Raw genomic sequence first — 19,978 nt, 5'->3', positions numbered from 1 at the left:
GAGATAAGTAGGTAAGTTGTACAGAGGTGAAGTTATACTGGGTAAATCCATGGTACTGTTTCCTGAAAGAAACTTGATTGACCTCTACCTAATGGGCTGGAAGTGTGCACCAGGTCTGGTTATCAAGGTGCTCTACTCAAAGCAATTTTGTCAGGGGAAGAGTGATACTCTGGTGACCACTATGAAGTAAAAGCTCCAGAAGCCTGTTGATATCAGTAGCATCCCACTTTAGTTTAAATCCCTCCTTTCCCCCAAACCACCCTGAGAAAAAGGAAGCCCAACCCTTATTCTTGTGGAGAAAATAGAAAAAAGTCACATTCCCTTTCTCAATGGATGTTGTGTGGGGTTTTCTTCAGCATGGACAAAAGAAATAAAAACTCGAGGCAATGAGAATATAGTAGGTCTGTTCAGTTTTAATCTTTTATGTCTGCTTCTCAAAAGTTTTCAGTTATCTAAAAATACAGTTAGTCCTAACCATTCCTCTAAATGTAACAAGGTGCATTCGCTTTTACATTGTTCAAGCTTATATTATTGATTGTTAAATATGAAAATATTTTTTCTCCTTTGGTGCGCTGTGGTTAGTCACACTGTCATGATTTTCCTGAAAATGACTATATAGCCATAGCGTAGAGTCATCCCTGCAAACATTGTTCTAAAGAAAATAGTACAAGTCCACTAGCTTAAAATTCTATTTTGGCATAGCCAAAACTTAGAATTCTCAAAGTAGCTGCAACATGTTGTATGGCATTAGCTAAGAAAACAGTCAGTTACAGTTATTTTCAGAGAGGGAACTAGAATAGCACAAGGAAATCCCATTTCCCAATATATTGAGCTTTTCTGTAAGTAACTGGGTGAGATCTGAAGAAATCAATTCAAATCAAAATCTTCTTGCAAAAACTATGAATGTTAACCATATGTAAATATTTTACAGGCTTGTTATTCTAAAAACAAATCATGTGGAAATATTCACACTGAAATGTTCAAACTGAAATTTAAAAGCTTCTAAAATGTGATATTGGAATGAGACTTTACTTGAGCTGTCCCATTTTGTTATTCAAATAAGAAATGTAAAGGAGCATCAAAGTCTCAGGCTTCAACCATGGCCCTCCTAAGAGAGAATTTCCACAGGTGTGCAATTGGTATATGCGGACGAGCTCCCCTTTTTCCTTCTGGCACATCAATCTACCATGGGCATCCTGAAATAGGATGCAGTACTAGGCTGAATAAATAGGCTTAGTAGAGAAATTGAAATCCAGAATCAGTAGCTTAGATACAAGGAATCCGGTATCCTTACCTACGAGTTAACTTTAGATATTCTGAAAGAAGAAGGTGGAAAAAATGTGGTAGTACAGATGAAATTTGCCACATCGCTAGGTAGAATGACCCAAATGTTGCTCAACTGTGTGAGCATTTTTATGCTCTGTATTGTACCTTCACATAGGCCAATGTAGGCATGATAAGAATTACTCCAGATGTTTGTCCTCTTGACTTGCAGTGTTGAATGTAAACGTACTCCAGACAAAAACCTTCACAGGCACTTAAGAACAGATTCCTCCAGAAAGTCCTCTGTAGAGCTTGTAAAGTGTCCTTCCAGTGTTGTGTTACAGGATATACAGAAGATAATCCATCCTAATATTTTCTTTAAGTGGTTTTTAAATTAGACTCTTCATAGTTTTCTCTTACAGTTCCTTAGAATTCTTGCAATTTAGTGCAATGGATTTAATTTTTATGTGATAGCAGCAACAGGAGTTGTTGGTTAGTGTATGGAGGAAAAAAGGTAACATTCTGTATTCAGGTCTAATTCAGGAGTTGGCAGTTAAAGAGAAGACTTGATAGAAAAAACAACTGGCCAAAAAAAAAAAGTGAGAAGGGATCACTGGAAAAGAGAACTCAGGATGTACGTAAGGGTCAGGACCAACATTAAAACCTTAGCAGGAGGCAGGAGGGTGCTGGCACTGGACCAATACACAGATCGTTCATTAAGTAACTGAATAGGCCGAAAATTTTCAGTCATGTATGTTGAGTTCTTCCCATCAAAGTGAACTCTTGCGAACTGAGAAACCTGCAGACATTGAAAATAAATAAATAAATAAAAATTGTTAAATTATTTTCCTGTGAAACAGTGAAAATTGTGATATTTTATAGCGACTGTGCCTTACTTTGTGGCATTGTTTTGACCTGTATGGATGCATTAAATCTTGCAGGAAACATCATGATGGAGGCTACTGCCAGAAGCCACCAACTTCTTTTAACCTCGGAAATAACGTGGGCTTCCTTTCTGTGTGAGCTGAATGCTTTGTCCAGCTCAAGGACTTCATTAGAGCAGTCCTCCTGACGCACAGCCCTGTCCTTGTCCGTCACATCACAGAGACACGAAGTAAGAGGGCTAGGATTACGTGCCTCATTTCTTTCCTTGCTCCAAATTTCTAACTGCTTAGAAGTTGTCACGGAGTGAGCAGATGCTCACTCCTGTACCATGTGGCTTAGCATTGTGTATGGCTGAGCATTGCCCTTTGACTGAAGTGACTGTGAATACACTGCAAATAAGGAACTAAAAAAAATCGCTGGCTCTTGCCCAAATAGTATTGCTCAGAACCCACTCCAGGACATCTTAATTGTTTGACTGTGTACTCTGTCAGCTGAACAATCTATATTTTAGAGCCAGTCGTGATTCAGTCTCCTGTTCCTCTTTGTAGGATAAAAATGGGTTGCATAAGCTGATGCTGATAGATTCAAAGTTTGGACTTTTCTGGTATCCTAATACTTATAAGACAAGAAAGGCAGTGAAATTTGGGGCAAGCAGATGAATACAGGGGAAGTGCTCTTGACAAAGCACTGAACAAGGTGTTTACCTATGGGGTTATTTGGTTTGCTTTTCATGTCATCATTTCCCCTTCCTTCCCCTTTCCTGCCATTTTCTGAGATAATTTAACAGGGTTATAAAGTGATGTTGTCATAACTGGCACTAGAGAGTGTGTGGGTTTAGATTAATGCCAAGCATACGTATGTTTGTCATAGCAACACAGTGCTGGAAAAGGTTCTTCACTAAGGGGAATGTTGGACACTGGAACAGGCTCCCCAGGGCAGTGGTCACAGCACTAACCCTGCCGGAGTTCAAGAAGTGTTTGGACAGTGCTCTCAGACACAGGGGTTGATTTTTGGTTGGTCCTGCATGGAGCAAGGAGTTGGAGCCTTGTGGGTCCCTTCCAGCTCGGGATGCTCTGTCGTATTCTATGCTGTGATTCTCTGAGCAGTGGAGCAGCTAACGGGTTATTTGAGAGAGCAGGTAGGCACAGGGTAAAATCACTGCAAGCAGTTCACAGAATCACAGAATTGTCTACGTTGGAAGAGACCTCAAGATCATTGAGTCCAACCTCTAACCTAAAATCTTTCAGAACATCCCTCTGTGACTTACCTGGGAAATACTGAGTTCAATTGGCTTCTCAAACACTGTCCAGATGACACCCTCGTGGCAGTCAGGAGTGGTGAGGGAGCCGTCATACCGATAGTACGTTCTAAGATCGTCTTCAGGTGGAATAAGGGAACTCAGTGGCAAAGGGTCCATCTGTGATGCTTTCCCTAGGCAAAGCATGCAGAAACGTTGCTTTTAACACGTGCAGCTGAAGGTATTGTTCACACCTGGCTTCAAATGTGACTGCAGCTAGTGGCTATGTAAAGCCTCATCCCCTCCTCTCTTCCCAGGCTGACTGGGGCAGCCGCACTGCCTTGCTTGTGGAATCCCTGACTACCAGCTGCAGGTTCTGAACACCTCTTCTGTTAAAAACATTTTATCTTTGTTAAAATGTTCTGCATATTTTTCTTCTCACTTTGCTTCCTTCTGCAGAGGAAGAAATGTTCGTTGTGGTGCTTCAGTGTTCTTCATCTGCAAATAGGGAGAACCAGATTTCCTCCTGCCTGCAATGCTCTGAGTACCTGACAGACTAAACTTTATCCTTCAGCTTTGAATTTCATGTGACAATCTCTACTGTGATTAGAACAGGATTGGATGTTGAATTACTTTGTAGTATGTGTGCTTGAAGTATATACACACTGTTTTTTGAGCAGCCCATGTCTTACCTTTGTATTGAACGTTATCTAATTCATTTATTAGAGTAGCGTAGTTTTTATTTTCTTCATCAACCTGAAATAGAAATATTTTTACTCCATATCATGCACTTCTCAGCAACAGGTTATTTTAAATAAAATGAATAAAACAGACAAGAACTACAAAGCTAACAGCAGCAAACAGAATGGAGGAAAAGATAAAGGAGCTAGGTGCTGCCACTGCACTTCTGTGGAAGTGCGAAAGGTTTAGGAATAATGTAACATCGACACAACTCAGCCAACTTACCAGTACAGTTGAGATAATGAATTTTAATTTTGGGCACCTACCTTTATGAAGAATCCTAATACAGCTATCCCATCTGAAATTTTCTTTGCACTATCTATATCCACAGCATCTTCTCTTATGTGGACAATGTGAAGCTGTAACAAAATAGTTGAGGGCAATTAGGTGTTATTTCAGTGTAGCCTGCCTGCTTCTCTGCACTTAGGCTGTGGAACCAGAGCTGCTTTGTTGCCCGCAGGCTGGGGAGAGACAGTCCGAGGCTCTGAACCTACCAATCCACTCCTACCAGCACCTGCAACTGAACTTGGAGAAAATACTTCTTTTCTCAGCTGTATAGGTCAATTCGTGGTTACAGTCCCAGAAATGGATATATATTCTGAATAAGCAGCATGAGAGGGTATTCAAGCTGCACAGGCTTCAAAATATTCCAAAAGACTATAAAAGTGCAAATCAGTTATCTTTTTGTGCCTTTACTGTATGAACCCAGTAGGTTTTCCTGTGTGCTCTGATTAGTAAGCAATGTGTCATCAGTTCTTTATTTCCACTGCTGGGCATTCATAGGAGAACTGGCCCATGCTTTTCGTCCTATAGTATCTTGAAAATATAGAGGTAGAGCTCTTGAGTTATGGCCCAAACCCACAGATAGTGCCACCTACCTCCATAGCTTGTTTTTCTCCATCTATGCTGTGCTCTGACCCAGGAAGGTACACCGTTTCTGGGGCTCCCCAGTGGAAGTGAAGTTCTATTGCTCTGTATTTTCTTCTCAGACCTCCACCTCCGATTTTAGGGGATGTGCTCAATGTTATTTTAACTGGAGAAAACAAATAAATAGTTTAAAAAATATATCCAAGTCATACAATACTTGACTAAAGAGATGCACGTTCCCGTGATTCAAATTTATCCTGAAGTTCTGGCTTGGTTTTTCATACCAAGTTTCCTAGAAGTTTCACCCTACAGAAACTGAATTCTTAAAAAATGTTAGCTGAGATTAATTAGAGATGAAAAGGAGAAATATCACGGCCCACTTTCCAGTAATATGCAACAGCATTTGGGCATCCCTCATCTGTGGAATAGTACTTGGAGCTTCTGTTCCCTTTTCAACCTAGGATTTGCTCTGTGAACCTGGAGAGCTGGCTGACCCATGACTTCGGTTGCAGCTGTAAGAAAATGCATTTGATGATCTTTGTTTCTGTCTGTAAAATGGAGGAAAAAGGCAGAGCAGTGCTTGGGAAGGTGTTTTTTGACTTTCATGTCTTTCTTTGTTAACAGCAAAATAAAATTTTCTTAGAAGAAAATATTTTGTATCTGTAAACCACCATCACGTGTAAAGTATATTATGTGCTTGAGACATCTGGGCTATGCTTTAAAATATGACTAAGTTCTCTACAGTAAGTCCAGTACTTTTTTTTATTTTCTCCCCTCCAGGGAAGAATGTTTTGACCTGGATTAAAACCCTGGTGATTTCATTTTGATTCTGAATTCCAAATGAGCTGGAAGCTTCTGTGTCACTTAGTTACTTGACTTTTTTATCTGTAAATGCATGTTAACATATCTTTGTTGGATTGGTTTATTGAGATTGTAAGACCTTGGAGACACTGACCTTTACGATCTGCACATCAGTGAACATAATGATAATCTAATCTCACAGAGAGCTTCTAATTGCTGCTGTAATTTAAGCAATAGCGCTGTCACTGTTCTTGTTGTAGCACAGGAATTGGTTGCATTTGAAATAAATCTAAAAAGCTGAGATGAAAACCCTGATCCTTTTGCGTGTTTTGAGCTGAAAGTTCTGACCTATCTTTAAGAATATAGTTTTGTGTGTAAAAGACACTACTGCACACAGTGACGGTGATAGAGAGATTCTAAAACATCATTCTGTAATGCAAAAGTCATTAGCCCATACATTAGTGAAAAATCAGTCATGGATTTTTCTTGTGGTTCGTCAAAATACTGGTGATTTAAACTAGAATCTGGTTTTGAAAAATCTATTCAGCTGTCTCTGTACCTACCCCTCAGTTTTAAGTTACAAATATATTTAGTACTTGCAACTTCCCATTTTAAGAATTTGGCAGGTGAAACAACGCATCTGAGATTTTAATAATGCCTATAGATAACTTAAAAAAAGACAACTGGTGTTTTGTTGTATGTTGTTGTTGCTGTTTTTAAAGTAATTTGGTATAATATTGTTGAAGCATCATCGTTAATGCCTCTAGCGAAGAAGAGGAAGTGAATCAGTGTTGAGTGGGTTCAGGAGTTTGCTATTCACAGATTCACTGTTTACTGAATCAGTAAATAGCTGATCAACAACCTCATGTTACATTACTGCTGCACGTGAAGAAAACAGGTGACAATCTGTAAAGATTTCAGCTAGTTGTTTGAAATATAGGGATACCATCTTCTTTACTTCTTTTAAATAGCAGTAGTGATATCTAACAACTTGCCCAAGACATGGAAGAAATGAATGGAAAGTTCAGAGTGAAGGCACAAGTCCTGTAAGGATGTATTAGACAGTACTTGCCTGTGTGTCCATTGTTCTCAATGTTCCATTTGGAAGACCCCTTCACATCGTAACCTTCAAAATTCAGTGGCTGCAGGCTCTTGTCATAAATGACATTTTTGGTGACAATATTGATAGGAGACTGATAGCTTCCTTTGCAGGTGGCATCTATTAAATGCCATTGTCGAGGATCTATTCAAATACAAAGAAAATATGTTGTTTTTTTGTTTGTTTGTTTGTTTGTTTGTTTTAGACTGCAAATGCTCAATTAAGCCAAAACACCCAACAGATATTATATTCTTGCTTGGGAAAATGAAGATATCTTCAAAAGAAAGGTCCTTGGGTAGTGGGAATTTAAAAAAGGAACTTTCTCGGCACATAATTTGTGTAGTTTTGAAAAATATTAATATGCTTCAAGAATGTTCTTAGTAAGAGAATGTGCACATACAAATGGCTGTAAAATAAAAAGTGAACTATCACTGAGGTTAGCTGGTTGATCAGAAGCTTTCGTAACTCTGTCCTTAAGAATCTAAACAGGTGTCTATACCCAACACACTGGAATGATTATCTCTGGATTACATATTTCTAATTGCAACATCATCCTGTGCTGAAACGAAACAAGTAGAGCAAGCCCTGCCTTTTTCAAAATACCCCTCTTTAGATACTCTATTTGCACTTCTGTTTACATACAATATGATTGTGCAGCATCAAATGCTGAGTTGGATGCATTTTTGCATTATTGCTATAGAGTCCTTTTGCAAAACAGGAGAGTTCAAACACTAATGTGGTTACAGAAATAAATGGTTTATCAGTACCTTTACAGGTGGGCTGCTCTTCCTTCTGAGACTGATAGCACCAGTGGTATCCTACTGAAAAAAAAAAAAAGACATTCAGAATTAGACGAGTGAAAACCGTACGGATTGTCCCTCCAAAAAGCAGATGTGAAATGGATTCACAACTTGGGATCCTTTGGGAGTGATGAAGTTATGATTGGCCACAGTTTTGTCAACAACTTAGTTTTGTCTGACCAATTTTATTAGGATAAGAAGTCCCAGTCTCATCTCTTACACATAAAAATGCTGATGGTTGGTAAGAATTGAATGCTTTGCTTGTAAATAAATCTTTAACATGTTTCTAGAGATTTCTTAGCAATATGGAGCTCACTATCCAGTGAGTCCAGCTGGTTTCTAATATCAAATACTGCAGAAGAGACCATAAAAATCCTGCAGCCAGCAGCTCTGTCCTCTTTAGATCTCCTTCTAGTCTTAAATGAATCACTTTACACCTGTTGATACTCCTTCCAAAAACTGTGCTAGCATGAAGTATTAGAACTCTGGATAGGTTGTGGTTCTGAATAATCTGTTTTTGAAAACTGAGCTTCAGCAAATCCTTGAGGTGAAGGTTCCACACCTGAAGTTATGTAGCGTTAAAAAAAAAGAAATAATCTTATCTGTACTTGTCATTGTTTCATTTATTTGGAAATTCGCTTATGTAAGATGACGTGTCTCACTGTTCCACAAACAATTTTAAAGATAGCTCATGCAGTGAGAAGTTTTAAGAAACAAAGGGTCTCATTTTTCATAAGAAATGAGGAGTCCTCATTCTAACACAGCTGTGATTCCCCACAGAGGGTTGCAGAATTTTTCAATAGAACATCTTAATCTTGCTTTTTCATTGTCACCAGAAATGGGAAATTCAGAGGAAGAGAGCTGATTTAAATGAACTCTGAGTTGATTTGCTTGGGAAAATAAGGACTGTTTTGTTTATAGCAGCATGCTTCAATGGTTATTTATGACAATAATACATTGTAAATGGATTTTAATGGGAATGGTTTTCTTTGCCTATTTAACTTTGATCAATAACAATTCAAAAGCTATAATAATCATGATTAATATTATAATTTCTGTTTGTCTGTTATTAGTAAATGACATACAACTTAGTAAGTAGGCTAATCAATTTATAGGTGTTGTTTTGGAGTCCTACATGTCGCTAGACTGCTAATTACCGTAATCTGTGACCTTTTATAACACATCTGCTAGAAGGCTCGTAGCTGCTTTTAACACCTTATCTTCACATCAATAGCATAGCAGTGCCATTCTCCTACTTAGTATTTAGAAAAGTTATAAATAGAACTTGGCTGTAACGTGTGGCTAGCAGTACTAACAAAAACAGAATCTTGGATGAGCACGTGGCAAAGAATTTAATCTTGAAAAAATTATGCTGTTTAAGTTCATCTCTTATTTGTGCTGAAAACTACAAATAATGTTGACTCATGTTCTAGTTTAGCAAATGTTTAGTAATATTGAGAAGACAAGAAAACAAGGCATACTGCTACATTCATACTGCAAGATACTGATTTCTACATTGTCGTTCCATTAAGATTTTGTAATTATAAAAAAATTGTTTTCAGTAAAGGGTGGTTTTTTTTTTTTTTTGACACACTTCTAAACATATAAAAGACTTAACTTTAAGCCTGTCATTTCTAAAATTGATTGTTGCATTTTTTCAGGCCTGTGTACACAATCCCGTGGCCAAGCCTTCAGCGGCACGGAGTGATTTCTTTTCTTCACTGGGAAACAGTAAAACCACAAGTTCCAAGCACAGAGTGTCACCAAGTGCCTTAACTGATACTTTAATCAATAAATGCCTAGCAAATACTGGGTGAGCCAATCTTGGCAATGCTTGATTAGATTGCTGTTTGCATAGATGAATGACTGGAAACAAGTTTATGGACTCTGCTTTATTCCAGTGGCTAGATTGTTAAAAGCATATGCATATGCTTCAATATAGGTATAAGCTTTAACAGTCTCTGTGCCAGCACTCTGTGTCAGGAGTGGGCTTTCTTTGCAAGTTATATGTGCGTGAGCCTTCAGGGGTAAAAACACTGGACTGTGGACATGACCCGATTGCAAATGTTCAAAGATGGTAGCATTTATGCAGCACGAGAAGTTAACCACTGGCGAAGATCTTGCCTCAGGCTCTTTGGGGTGTGAGCCAGACCAGAGAGGAAAGTTGTGAGGTGAGAAAGCAAGGTCATGTGAGGTATTCCAAGCTGTTTACTGTAAACCTCAGAACAACGTTTGCTGTTCTGGGATTGTATACTACCTTGTACAATGAATTAGACATCAAGGCACTACTGCAGTGCAAATTAAATTTTATGGTCAATATGATTCACAATCAGGAGTAAGTGCAGCAAGTATGTTGTTCATTGGGTGCAAGGCTGTGAAGCTTTTAGGCTGTGAGTGTGGAAGCATGAAAATCAAAGGAGACCAGGGGAAGCACGGAGTGAAGATAACTGTCATCAAGTAGTAGTGCCAGTGGTCCTGATACAGTGCCTCCGTAGCAGAGGAGTGAAATGGGAGTGGGGTATGGAGCCTTTCGTGGCTAAGTCTGAGTCCAACCCTTCTCGAGTAAAGCAACCACAAAACTGGTTGCCAGTTGGTAGGTGTTTGACAGATTCAACATCCTACACCAAATAAACAGTGTCTAATTTTTGCAGACTTTTTGCAAGACTCATAGCGTCTACAAACTAATAAAGAAATAGTGGCTTTCTGTCAAGTAGTTATCATAGCTGTGGTTTAGAAAGCTGGATGGTATCAGCAAAATGAGGACATAAATTCAACAATCCTTAAAAAAAATAAGTCCTTAAAGCTGTTAAAACTTAAACAATAAGTCAATTAAACATTGCAGAATTCCTGAGCAAATAATGTATTAATGTTTATTGTAAATGAGATTTTTTTTTGGGTGGTGGTAGCGTAACATTAGAGAGCAGGATGTTTGTATAGATATGGCTCGGGAAAAACCAAACTGCCATACCCTATGTCACTTACAAGGAAAATTTGTATTTGTATTGTGTTTGACTCAGGTGTGATTCCTCCCTATGTATACTGACCTTGCATTTACAATGGTCCTTTTTTTCCTCTGGACTTCGTTTCTGAAGCAAGTAGGAAAGATACTTGTCACATCCAGTCAGTTGTCTGTGCTCTGAGGTATGATTATGCCCTAAGGCATGTTGTCTAGTCTAGTTTTAATTGTCTAAGCGGCCCCTGCCACTTCCCGCAGGAGACTTTCCACAGTCTATTAGACTTCACTGTCAGGAAATGTTTCCTGTTTTATAATTTACATTTTCCACTTGCTTATCTGCATCCCATCACTCCTAGAAATATCACTGAACCACCCTAAACAATTCTTTTTCCTCCCTGGTGTTTACAGCACTCAGATAATTCCTTCATAATCTGTAATTCCTGTTCTTGCTTCATCCATCCTTTGTCCATCTCATGTCAACCTCCCCTTCACCTTTCCACTGCAAAGTCCTTCCCCTCTCTTTCTCTGAAGGTCCTTTCTTGCATTCCTCTGACCCCTTCCTCTTTCAATCAAACCTCAGCCCTCCTATTTCATTCATGTGGTTTATTTTATTGCTAAGAAGCATGCAGATGAATGTTGTTTTGTTGTTTGTTTTGTGGGTTTCATTTGTGTTTTTGCAGTTGAGTGCTGAAACCATTGCTCTGATAACAGCTGCCCTGGAGGTTGTTACAGCTTACTGTCACAGATTTTATTAGCCTGTGAGCCATGAGCTCACAAGCTTGTGACATTAGCTTGTGACCCACAAAGCCATGAGCATCCATACTTTACTCAGTAAAGTATATACTTTACTCAGACAGTATTCAATACAAGCCAGGATTTCCAAAAGCTCCTTTGCTTATTGATATTAGGTAGGGATTTTTTTGTTGTTGTCACCAGAATAAAATTCAGTGTACATAAACATTCAGTATACGTAATACGCCTAGACTTAAAACTGCTGTTATCATCCATATCTGACTCTTGTACTCTATTATGGATGTTTTAAGTCACAATGCACCTTATAATAGGTGGCACCTTGACTTCGCTGGGTTTTCATTTAGAGCAGGGCTGAACTGGGCAGAAGGCCTCCTCTTCCTTCACAAAGTTCAAGACAGTTAAATTTAGGGAGTCTCTCCTGGCAAGTAAGCCATCCTACTTATCTTTGCTTCTTCCTTGTCAAATTTACAACTGGTTTCCTGACTGAAGCTGTTTCTTGGCACCAGAACAGCTGCAAAACAATACAATTACGTATTGTTTTCATTTTATTGTAAATGTTTTCAATTGTTTTAGCTATCAAGCCTAGCTGGGAAGCCTGGGGGAAAAATTCCTTCAGTTGAGAACTCCCTCTTCTGTTCACTTACGCAGCTGGATGGAGGACTGCTTCTGGCTGGAAGCCGAGGTGTTTGCAGTTTGCTAATGTGCTATTGTGTGATCTAGGAAAAGACCCTTAAGCTCTTTGGACCGCAGTCAGATTGCTTGAATTCCATAAAAGTTCCTAAATCTACTTTGTCCTACTTGTCCCCTGCTTACTGCCCTACTTGGACCTGCTGAGCTGCTGCTTGGAAGCCCAGGCAGTGAGACAGGTGGTGCTCAGCATAGCTGAAATTCACTCTTCTCATCTGTCCATCTCCAGAAGAGTTACTAAAACAGTTTTTGACCTTCTGAATAAAGTGTTTGGAAGTCTAAGAATTTTATATACTGACTGTTTGCTGTTTCTGGTAAATGTATTTAATCTCTCGAAGCCTGGATAACCTTTATGCCACCAATAATAACCAAAGTACTGAGACAGTAAGAACATCCTCTGCTGCTTTTCAGGTAAAATCTCTCTCTTTCACTGACTGACTCCTTTGTTTGCCTCTTTAGATCTCATCACGCTCTTTCAGCTGCATTCTCTCTGACAATTCCTTGTTTTCTGAGACATACAGCTGATAATGCTCCCACTGCTCTCCTGCTTTGCAGAAAGCCAAGGCTGCCCTGAATGTCAGAGTTCCCATTGCTGCTCTCTTGTCCACCTGATCCACACTCATCCCTAAAGCCTGCTGTAAACACTGGCGTTGCAGCGGAGGGCAGGCTGGCCTTTTCTATGTAAATTACAAATGCTGGTTTTGCATGCAGTGTATTTTTAGCTTTGGTTTGTGTTGGGCTTCTATTTTTAGCTGGCTTTGTGAAGCTTATTATCTTTAGTACAAAAGACTGAGCAACTTAAGAGCAAGTGGAATCTAAGTCTGTCTTCCTAATTAATGAGGTTGCTGAACACAAACTAAACATGTATACGTCCATCTATTTGTACATTTTTAAGTATTACACATCCTTAGGAAGTGCTGGTCAACCACTTTGACAGGCAAAATCAGTTCCAAATGTTTATCTTTAGGTACACGTATGTCTAACCTTGTAAAAACAAACGTTTGTGATCTATCCACTTTTGCCTGGAAATTTTATCTATATTTTGTAGAGACATGTTTTATATTTTATCTATACATAAAATACATGTATGTGCCTTCCAATCCATTGGACTTAGTCTTGAAGATAAACTTTATTGTAATAATGGAGCATTGCACGCTAACTACATCTGTTTTGTGTATGGTGTTTATAATTTGCACATTTATACATAAATCACATGCTAAATGAGGTCTTACACACACAAGCTAAAGGAAGAATCTAAAGAGCTTGAGAGGATTTTCGATTTGCTCTATAAACACTTGCAAATTACTTCCTTTGTGTCAAAGAGCGAGGAAAATAATTTCAGCTGTGACCTGTGGTACTGTCATAGCCTCTGTCATATATATATGTCCTCATAAATTTGCTGTATCAAAAAAGGAAGCTGGCTTTTAACAAGAATAGGGTGTCCAGGGCTAAGGTGAATTGCTTCTGTGGGTATTTGCTTTGCTGCAGAGGCAGTGTCAAACAAAATTAAAGAAATCCCTTTTAAAGTATTTTAAAAATGTAATTCAAACAAACTACTTTCTGGCTTTACTGTTCTTGTAGTCTCCTGTGCTGGGTTTATGATGACTGATCCTATGGGTAGAGAAGTGACTAGTAATCTAATACCAGGCCATTTGATACATTCTGCGTCTTATTAACAAAGCATCTCCTGCAATACCACAAACGGGAAAAAAACATACCAGCGTGGAGACAGACAACTAGCTGAGAACCTGGACCTCACAGCTTGCCTTGGAGGCCAAAAGGTTTGTACTGGTTACCTGGACAGCTAAGAGGAAGGTGTCTCACAGCAGTCCCTGTCTCTGGAAATGCTCGACTGCTTCCAGTTTTCCAAATCTAAATGTAAGGTCTATGAGAAGCCATGATTCCAATTTTAGGTACCACTGTACAACTCGCATCATATAAAGGATATTCCAATTCTTATCCCGATATCTTTTGCTGTAGGAGAAAGAAGAATAATTTGTAAGCTGAGGTAACGTCACTTGCCACCTGTGAATGGCTCCTATGAATGGCTTCTACCACGTTCCTTTCCTTCCCGTGGAACTGAAGTGAAGAGCAGCAGGAAGGCACCCTGGCTTGAATGCTGGAGAAGGACCAGGTGATGCAGCACATTGCAGTTCTGCCTGAGGATCAGCTAAACAGTGAGTTAATACAAACAGTGACAATGTGGCATACTCACTCTGGCCAGGTTGATCCTTAAATTGAACATTAATTATGTGACTGGGTATGTTACTTTGTATATAGAAAATTGCCCATTTGTTGCATATCACTAGAACCAGGCTGCAAACTAGTGACCAATGTTATTTGGACTTGTAGCTGTGATGCCCTTTGAAGCATCAACCTAGTAGAAAGGCTGGATGCTCGAGAACTCCAGCTCCCACTGACTTAGCACAACAAAATATAACAAAGCAGGATTTGTGTCATGTGGGGTATCAGTCATTCATTGCTACTTGCTACATGCAATCACTCCTCAGCAGTTCAGGCAGTCTTGCATGGGGCTGAGGGTCAATTTTTGTTTTCATATGCAGTGGAGACAGCAGAGGCGATCTTACTTACATGTGTAATTCTTTAAGTGGAAGTCAGGATGTGCAGATTGATTTAAATTACAGCAAGGTATGACTGCACAGTACACACTCCTGAATAACTTCACACATAGACTAATGTGAAGAGAATCAAAGCATTCCTGTGCACAGATCTGCACACAAATCTGTGCAATGCAGATATATCTGGGTGTCATACCTGGCTGGCTACAGAAAGGTAAAAGGTTAAAAATATTTCAAGGTTTATCCCGTATATGGCCTTAACATTGTCTTGTAGCTGCCTTTCAGGAGTCTTCCCATAACATGCAATGTTGCTTCTTTGCCCACTGAGCTTAGTTCCCTGCCTCCCTAAAACATAACAGGCTGTTACAGCTAATTAAGAGCTGTTTTCTTTCTCATATGCTGCTCTGCCACAAATGCTTTTCTGTCTTTTGCTGAATTTTAATGTCAAAGAGAGAATAAGAATTAAATTGCTGCAGTGCTACCTTTGTGCCTTTATCATAAACCATGGAAGGAAATAAGTGTACTCGGGGATTACCGGATTTGCATCCTTAGATATCCTGGTCACACAGTTCATGTCCATTCTTCTCTCATCCATAAAACCCTTCCAATTATAAGCCACATATAGCAGTGAGCATGGCAGCGGATGATCTTATCTAAAGCTACACCTCTGTTGACCATAACAATCCCTCTTAGAGAGCTCATCTGCTAAAATTTAATTCCAGGTTTCATGTTTAATGGGAAAGTTTGTTAGTAAATATTTTTCAGTTTTGAAGATAGTGAGCACAACGTGCTGTTACTGGTTTGGCACAAATGATAGAGCTACAGAACTCTCTGCCATCTGAAGCCTGCCTGTGCAGTTTTTTGTAGCTATGTGGAGAGAGGAGAGCTGACAGCAGCATTAGTGGGCATCTTTTGCTCTCAGTGCACGCTCAGCAGCTTGCTAAATGTGACCTCTTGTTTCTTCTTGCATACAGTGGATCCGATGATGATGGCATACACTGATATGTATGGACAAGAGCAAGCAGACACAGATAAGGCTTTAAATCTATTTTGGAAGTTTGAATAAGTCAAAGGAAGAAAAAGAAGGAAGCTCTAAGCAATATATCCTGCATAACAGTCATAAGTTGAGATCAAAAGTCGATCTGTACTAAGATAGAAAGGTGACTAATTTGAGATAATGCCATATGCCACTCCATTCCTGTTAAAGCAGATTATTTTTCAGTAATGCATGGAGCTGGCTGTAACTCCACTAAAAAACTTCCAGACGGAAGTATATTACTGTCCTCTACAATTGCTCTTCTCTGGATGGCACTGGACTGAATTTACCATTAATAAAACCTCTCTCTCAGGTTTGGGACGATCCTATTGGAACACTGCAGACATTTCACCTCACTACTGCCTGTCTAATAGCAGTTCCAGAGGGTCATTGATCTCTCAAAGGAATCAAGCAGGCATCTGAGGTGTATTGATGCCCTGTTAATGGAATATGCTGAGATGCATATAAATCAGCAGATGAGATGCTGAACAGAGTTTCAAGACAGAAAGGGCAGGTGGCTGCACCAGTGCACTTGTTTCCATTTGGTAGCCTAGGGATAATGAGGCTTGCTTCTTTATAAACCCTGTAAGGACTACTAGTAATAATTTAAAAAAATAGGTGCTATGGTACTAAGACAGGTCAAGGCTGAAAGCAACTTAAAAGACTAGCAAGGATCTATATTGACTATCTAAGTGTGGTGAATTGGCAGGCTACTCAGAGCAGAGAAAGCAGGCATGGTGCAGATATGTTAAATGAGCTGATAAGTGGGTATCACTCAAAGATAGAAATGAAATAAATTTCTCCTTTTTATAGAAAAACAGATACTTAGAATAATTTGGGCTGATGCTCGAAAGTCATGGTTTCTTAAAATATCTAGCCTTTGACTTAGTACAATGTACCCAGTAAAGCTTCTACATTGGGAAAAGGTTTGAAAAGGAAGGTGGGAGGAGAGCAAGTTTCTGGAGTATTAATGACTGTGCCATTTGCCTCTATACTTAGGGAAGAAAGTGATCGTGGTTAGAAAAAAAATCAGTAAATTGATTAATGCATTCCCTGTATTACTAGTTCCATTAAAACTCTAATTACTAACAGTGATTTAATAAAACCTGTATGTGTTTTCTAAGCAGCCTTTTAGGATCCTGTAATAAATGCCTTAACAGAGCAGTAAATTTAGCTAAGTATTAATTAATCAGTAATCATTTTCTATCAAGCAAACAATAGTTGTAGACTTTGAAAGAGCAAAGGTTCTTTGTGTGTACCTGTAACACATGTAGGAAGCCTCCAGAGACAGAACAGCTAAAACATACGGACTAAAGAAGAGGGGGATATTTAACTGTAAGGTATGAATCTGGAAAAGCCAAGTTACCGAGTCATGGATATAGAGGATTAGTTAAGAACAGAGAAATAAAATGAGGGAAACACCTTTCTTACTCCAGTGCTTATGTGATGTTCAAGGCACTTTCTGAGCACCTCAAACCTCTGTTACTTTAAGTCTGGCAGCTGAATCTTGAGCTGCCTTAAAACCATGTCACTTTAACAGGCTCTTGGTGCAGTGCTTCCCTCTGATACCTCTGATAATATTGTATCTCTTTTTTTCCCTTAATGCAGTCTAGTCTATTTTAGTGCAAACAATAGACCCTTCGTTACCATTAAGGACTGCAGTGTTTATTTTTAATTTTGAGACTGTGTGCTAATATTCACATAGGAAAGACTATTTATTCAATGTTACAATATTGCTGACTTAATAGAAGCATAAAAATACCTGCTGTGTTTTTCAATACTAATTATTGATTGTGATTTAATCTAGTCATCATAAGTGCGTACTGCACTTATGTACATAGTGCACAGAGTGCAAAAATAGATGGATCTGCTGGGCTAATGCAGCAAAAGACATACTGTTCTTTCTCCCTCAGTAGGCAACTATGAGAATTTAATCTTACAAATGGCAAAGCAATATGAGTAGAAATCTAAAACAAGCTATTTGAAATATTAAGAAGTTTTTGGACAAAAAAAAATATTTTACTTGTTAATGTTTTGAATTTACATATATAAGTAACCACAGAGATCAAGTCAAACCCCATTGATTTTTATTGGACAAGTAAGGCAACTAGAATCTCTAAAGGTGAAAAAAAACCCACAGTCATTCATGAGAGAAATCTATATTTGATATTTTCCCACAAATGAGAAAGGCAGAGAAACAAATAAAACATTCCTCATTTTTCAAATAGAAGGACTAGAGAGTTTGCCCTGTAGGCACTGACACTCAGAAATAAATCATAAATAAGAGTAACCTTGTTATATGGGGTTAGCAAGAACAGGCAAGGACTTACCTACTGCCTCTGTCTTGAGAATGTGCACAGAGAATAGAACAAGGAACAGCAATTCCATTATCTATTTTAAATAGGCTCAGTGTTGAAACCAGGATTGATTAGACTCCTTAGTATGTGATCATATTTCTGCTCTCAGTTTTATACTGGAGTAAGTAGTCCTGGACAGACCTGAAAGCCATAGCCAGGAAGGTGAACTCCTCCCCTTTGTAATTTCTCCAGATTTACCCTACTCCTGATTTGCCTAAATTTATTCATTTCTCCAAAATGAATGTCAAAAGGAAAAGGGTTTTCTAGCTCTGAACAACTATCCTGTAATAAATAATGCTTTGCAACCTATGCACATCTAGAAACCTTTTAGTAAAATGTTACATTTTTATTTACTGGCAGCTTTTTCTCTGACAGTCCACATGACTTTCAGATTATTTGTGAATTTGTATATTCAGGTTAGCATTTTGTTTCAAAAAAAGCCTATGAAACTAACAAACAAATAAAAAATCCTCCCTCCCCCTGCAAAACCCTAGCCAGCAACCCTCAAGCCCAGATTGGTGAGACTGAAAAATGTGATTTCTGCATGCAGTAACAGGAAAGGTTTATTAGGTGGCATGCCAGCACTTTACTTACACAGGATTTTGCACTTAGTGAATTAACTGAGATTGCACTTTCTCTCTCTCCCTCTCCTTTTTCTTTTTATTTTTTTTTCTTTTTTCCTTTTTCTTTTTTCCTTTTTCTTTTTTTCTTTTTCTTTTTCTTTTTCTTTTTCTTTTTCTTTTTCTTTTTCTTTTTCTTTTTCTTTTTCTTTTTCTTTTTCTTTTTCTTTTTCTTTTTCCACTTTAAGCACTTTTTCCTGACTTTCCTGATTCTGGTACTACAGTATAAGGTACAGATACTTTTTTTTTTTCTGTCCCCTCTTCCTATCTGAACACTTCAATTTCACATGCCTGATTCACTGCAATTCAGGCTTTATGTTCAACAAACAAAGGTGTGCACAGAAAAGTGCTGTGGCTGCTTTTTGTTCTACAGTTTCTGTTATACACACAATTTCTATTTTTCATTCAGGGCTGGATTTCGATACAGCTGAGGAGGAAGTACAACTTCTCCCCTTCCCTCAGATACTTCTCTGTCCGTGGGCATACGACTCCATCCAATCCTGCACTGGGTACAAGAGGAGCAGGCTGCTTGACCCAGTGCCCCTCCATGAAGGGGTATAAATGTTGCGGAGTGGCATTATGTTGGCTGCCCTGAGCAAGCCTGATCCTCCAGCAAAGCCTGGTCTCTGCAGAGGGATGAAGTTAAAAAGAAACCTAATAAATGCTCGTGCCTTTACCAACAGTTGCAGGCTCCCAGGTGAAGGGTATGGCTACTACAGCGTCAGTGGTGGGGTCGCAGAGGATCACAACTGTAATAACAATGGGAAATCTGACAGCTGACTTAGGAGCAGGTCTTTATTCATAAAAAGGATGGCTATAAATAACATTCCAACAATGAAGACATGCTGGGTAGTATTTTTCCATGCTGGATGAGATAGATTAAAACTTGAACACGCGATGATTTGCCTAGCACATGGTGCTAAGAAAAATAGTTACTGCATTGATGAGAACAATAAGGGAATTTGTTGCATTTTTGGACTTCCTAGTTCAGCAATCTCTGTGGAGCTATCTAAGCAAGGTGCATGCTGAGCACGTAGAGAGACAGGGGGGCGTGAACACGGCAGTGTCAGGTGCCAGCCTTCAAGGGCATGTACAAGGCGTTTTATTCTTGTTTTTTTTTTTTTTCAAGGGGTGGTCTTCAGTGAGGGAGTTTAACCAAAGCTCTTGCATGAATTGTTTTCACCCTACCCGTGTTGAGCTGCCTGAAAGCTAAGAGCTTTCTAGAACCCTTCTGTTTAAGGCTGAAATATCTGAGGATTAAACATTTTGATCTTGAAATTCAGGATTCATTCTTTTT

The 19,978-nt window shown here is 38.9% G+C and overlaps 2 protein-coding genes across 4 annotated transcripts in view; one reads left to right on the top strand and one right to left on the bottom strand.

The window, feature by feature from the left end:
* Nucleotides 1-393: 393 nt before the first annotated feature.
* CA4 (carbonic anhydrase 4) lies at nucleotides 394-18,212 on the bottom strand. Of its 2 annotated transcripts, none has more exons than XM_038165656.2 (8): nucleotides 18,035-18,212; nucleotides 7,661-7,711; nucleotides 6,867-7,037; nucleotides 5,005-5,159; nucleotides 4,393-4,485; nucleotides 4,078-4,141; nucleotides 3,416-3,579; nucleotides 394-2,062 (listed from the first exon to the last, which is right to left on the bottom strand). In XM_038165656.2, the coding sequence occupies exons 1-8, from the start codon at nucleotides 18,090-18,092 to the stop codon at nucleotides 1,874-1,876; spliced, it is 945 nt and encodes a 314-aa protein (XP_038021584.2). In that variant the 5' UTR covers nucleotides 18,093-18,212; the 3' UTR covers nucleotides 394-1,873. The 2 variants fall into 2 exon arrangements, with proteins under 2 accessions (XP_038021584.2, XP_005014440.3); XM_005014383.6 differs by having other exon boundaries at nucleotides 7,661-7,714; nucleotides 18,035-18,208.
* PIGW (phosphatidylinositol glycan anchor biosynthesis class W) overlaps nucleotides 9,394-19,978 on the top strand; it is a 43,289-nt gene continuing 32,704 nt past the window's right edge. Inside the window, exons 1-2 of one of the 2 annotated variants that reach the window (XM_072026176.1) lie at nucleotides 9,394-9,864; nucleotides 14,070-14,266. The gene's annotated coding sequence lies outside the window, so the exon portion shown is untranslated. Of the gene's footprint in view, nucleotides 9,865-11,551; nucleotides 12,501-14,069; nucleotides 14,267-19,978 lie in introns of those variants that run through there. The other variant, XM_072026177.1, reaches the window with a different exon arrangement.

Source organism: Anas platyrhynchos, chromosome 20 (assembly GCF_047663525.1).
Source record: "Anas platyrhynchos isolate ZD024472 breed Pekin duck chromosome 20, IASCAAS_PekinDuck_T2T, whole genome shotgun sequence".
Taxonomy (NCBI): domain Eukaryota; kingdom Metazoa; phylum Chordata; class Aves; order Anseriformes; family Anatidae; genus Anas; species Anas platyrhynchos.
This window is presented reverse-complemented; position numbering and strand designations above follow the sequence as displayed.

Coding starts and splice junctions, on each gene's coding strand:
- CA4 (XM_005014383.6), bottom strand. CDS start 18,092: ATGGAATTGCTGTTCCTTGTTCTATTCTCTGTGCACATTCTCAAGACA. Junction 4,486..5,004: donor GAGAAAAACAAGCTATGGAG/GTAGGTGGCACT, acceptor ATTTTGTTACAG/CTTCACATTGTCCACATAAG. Junction 2,063..3,415: donor TTGAACTCAGTATTTCCCAG/GTAAGTCACAGA, acceptor CAATGTCTGCAG/GTTTCTCAGTTCGCAAGAGT.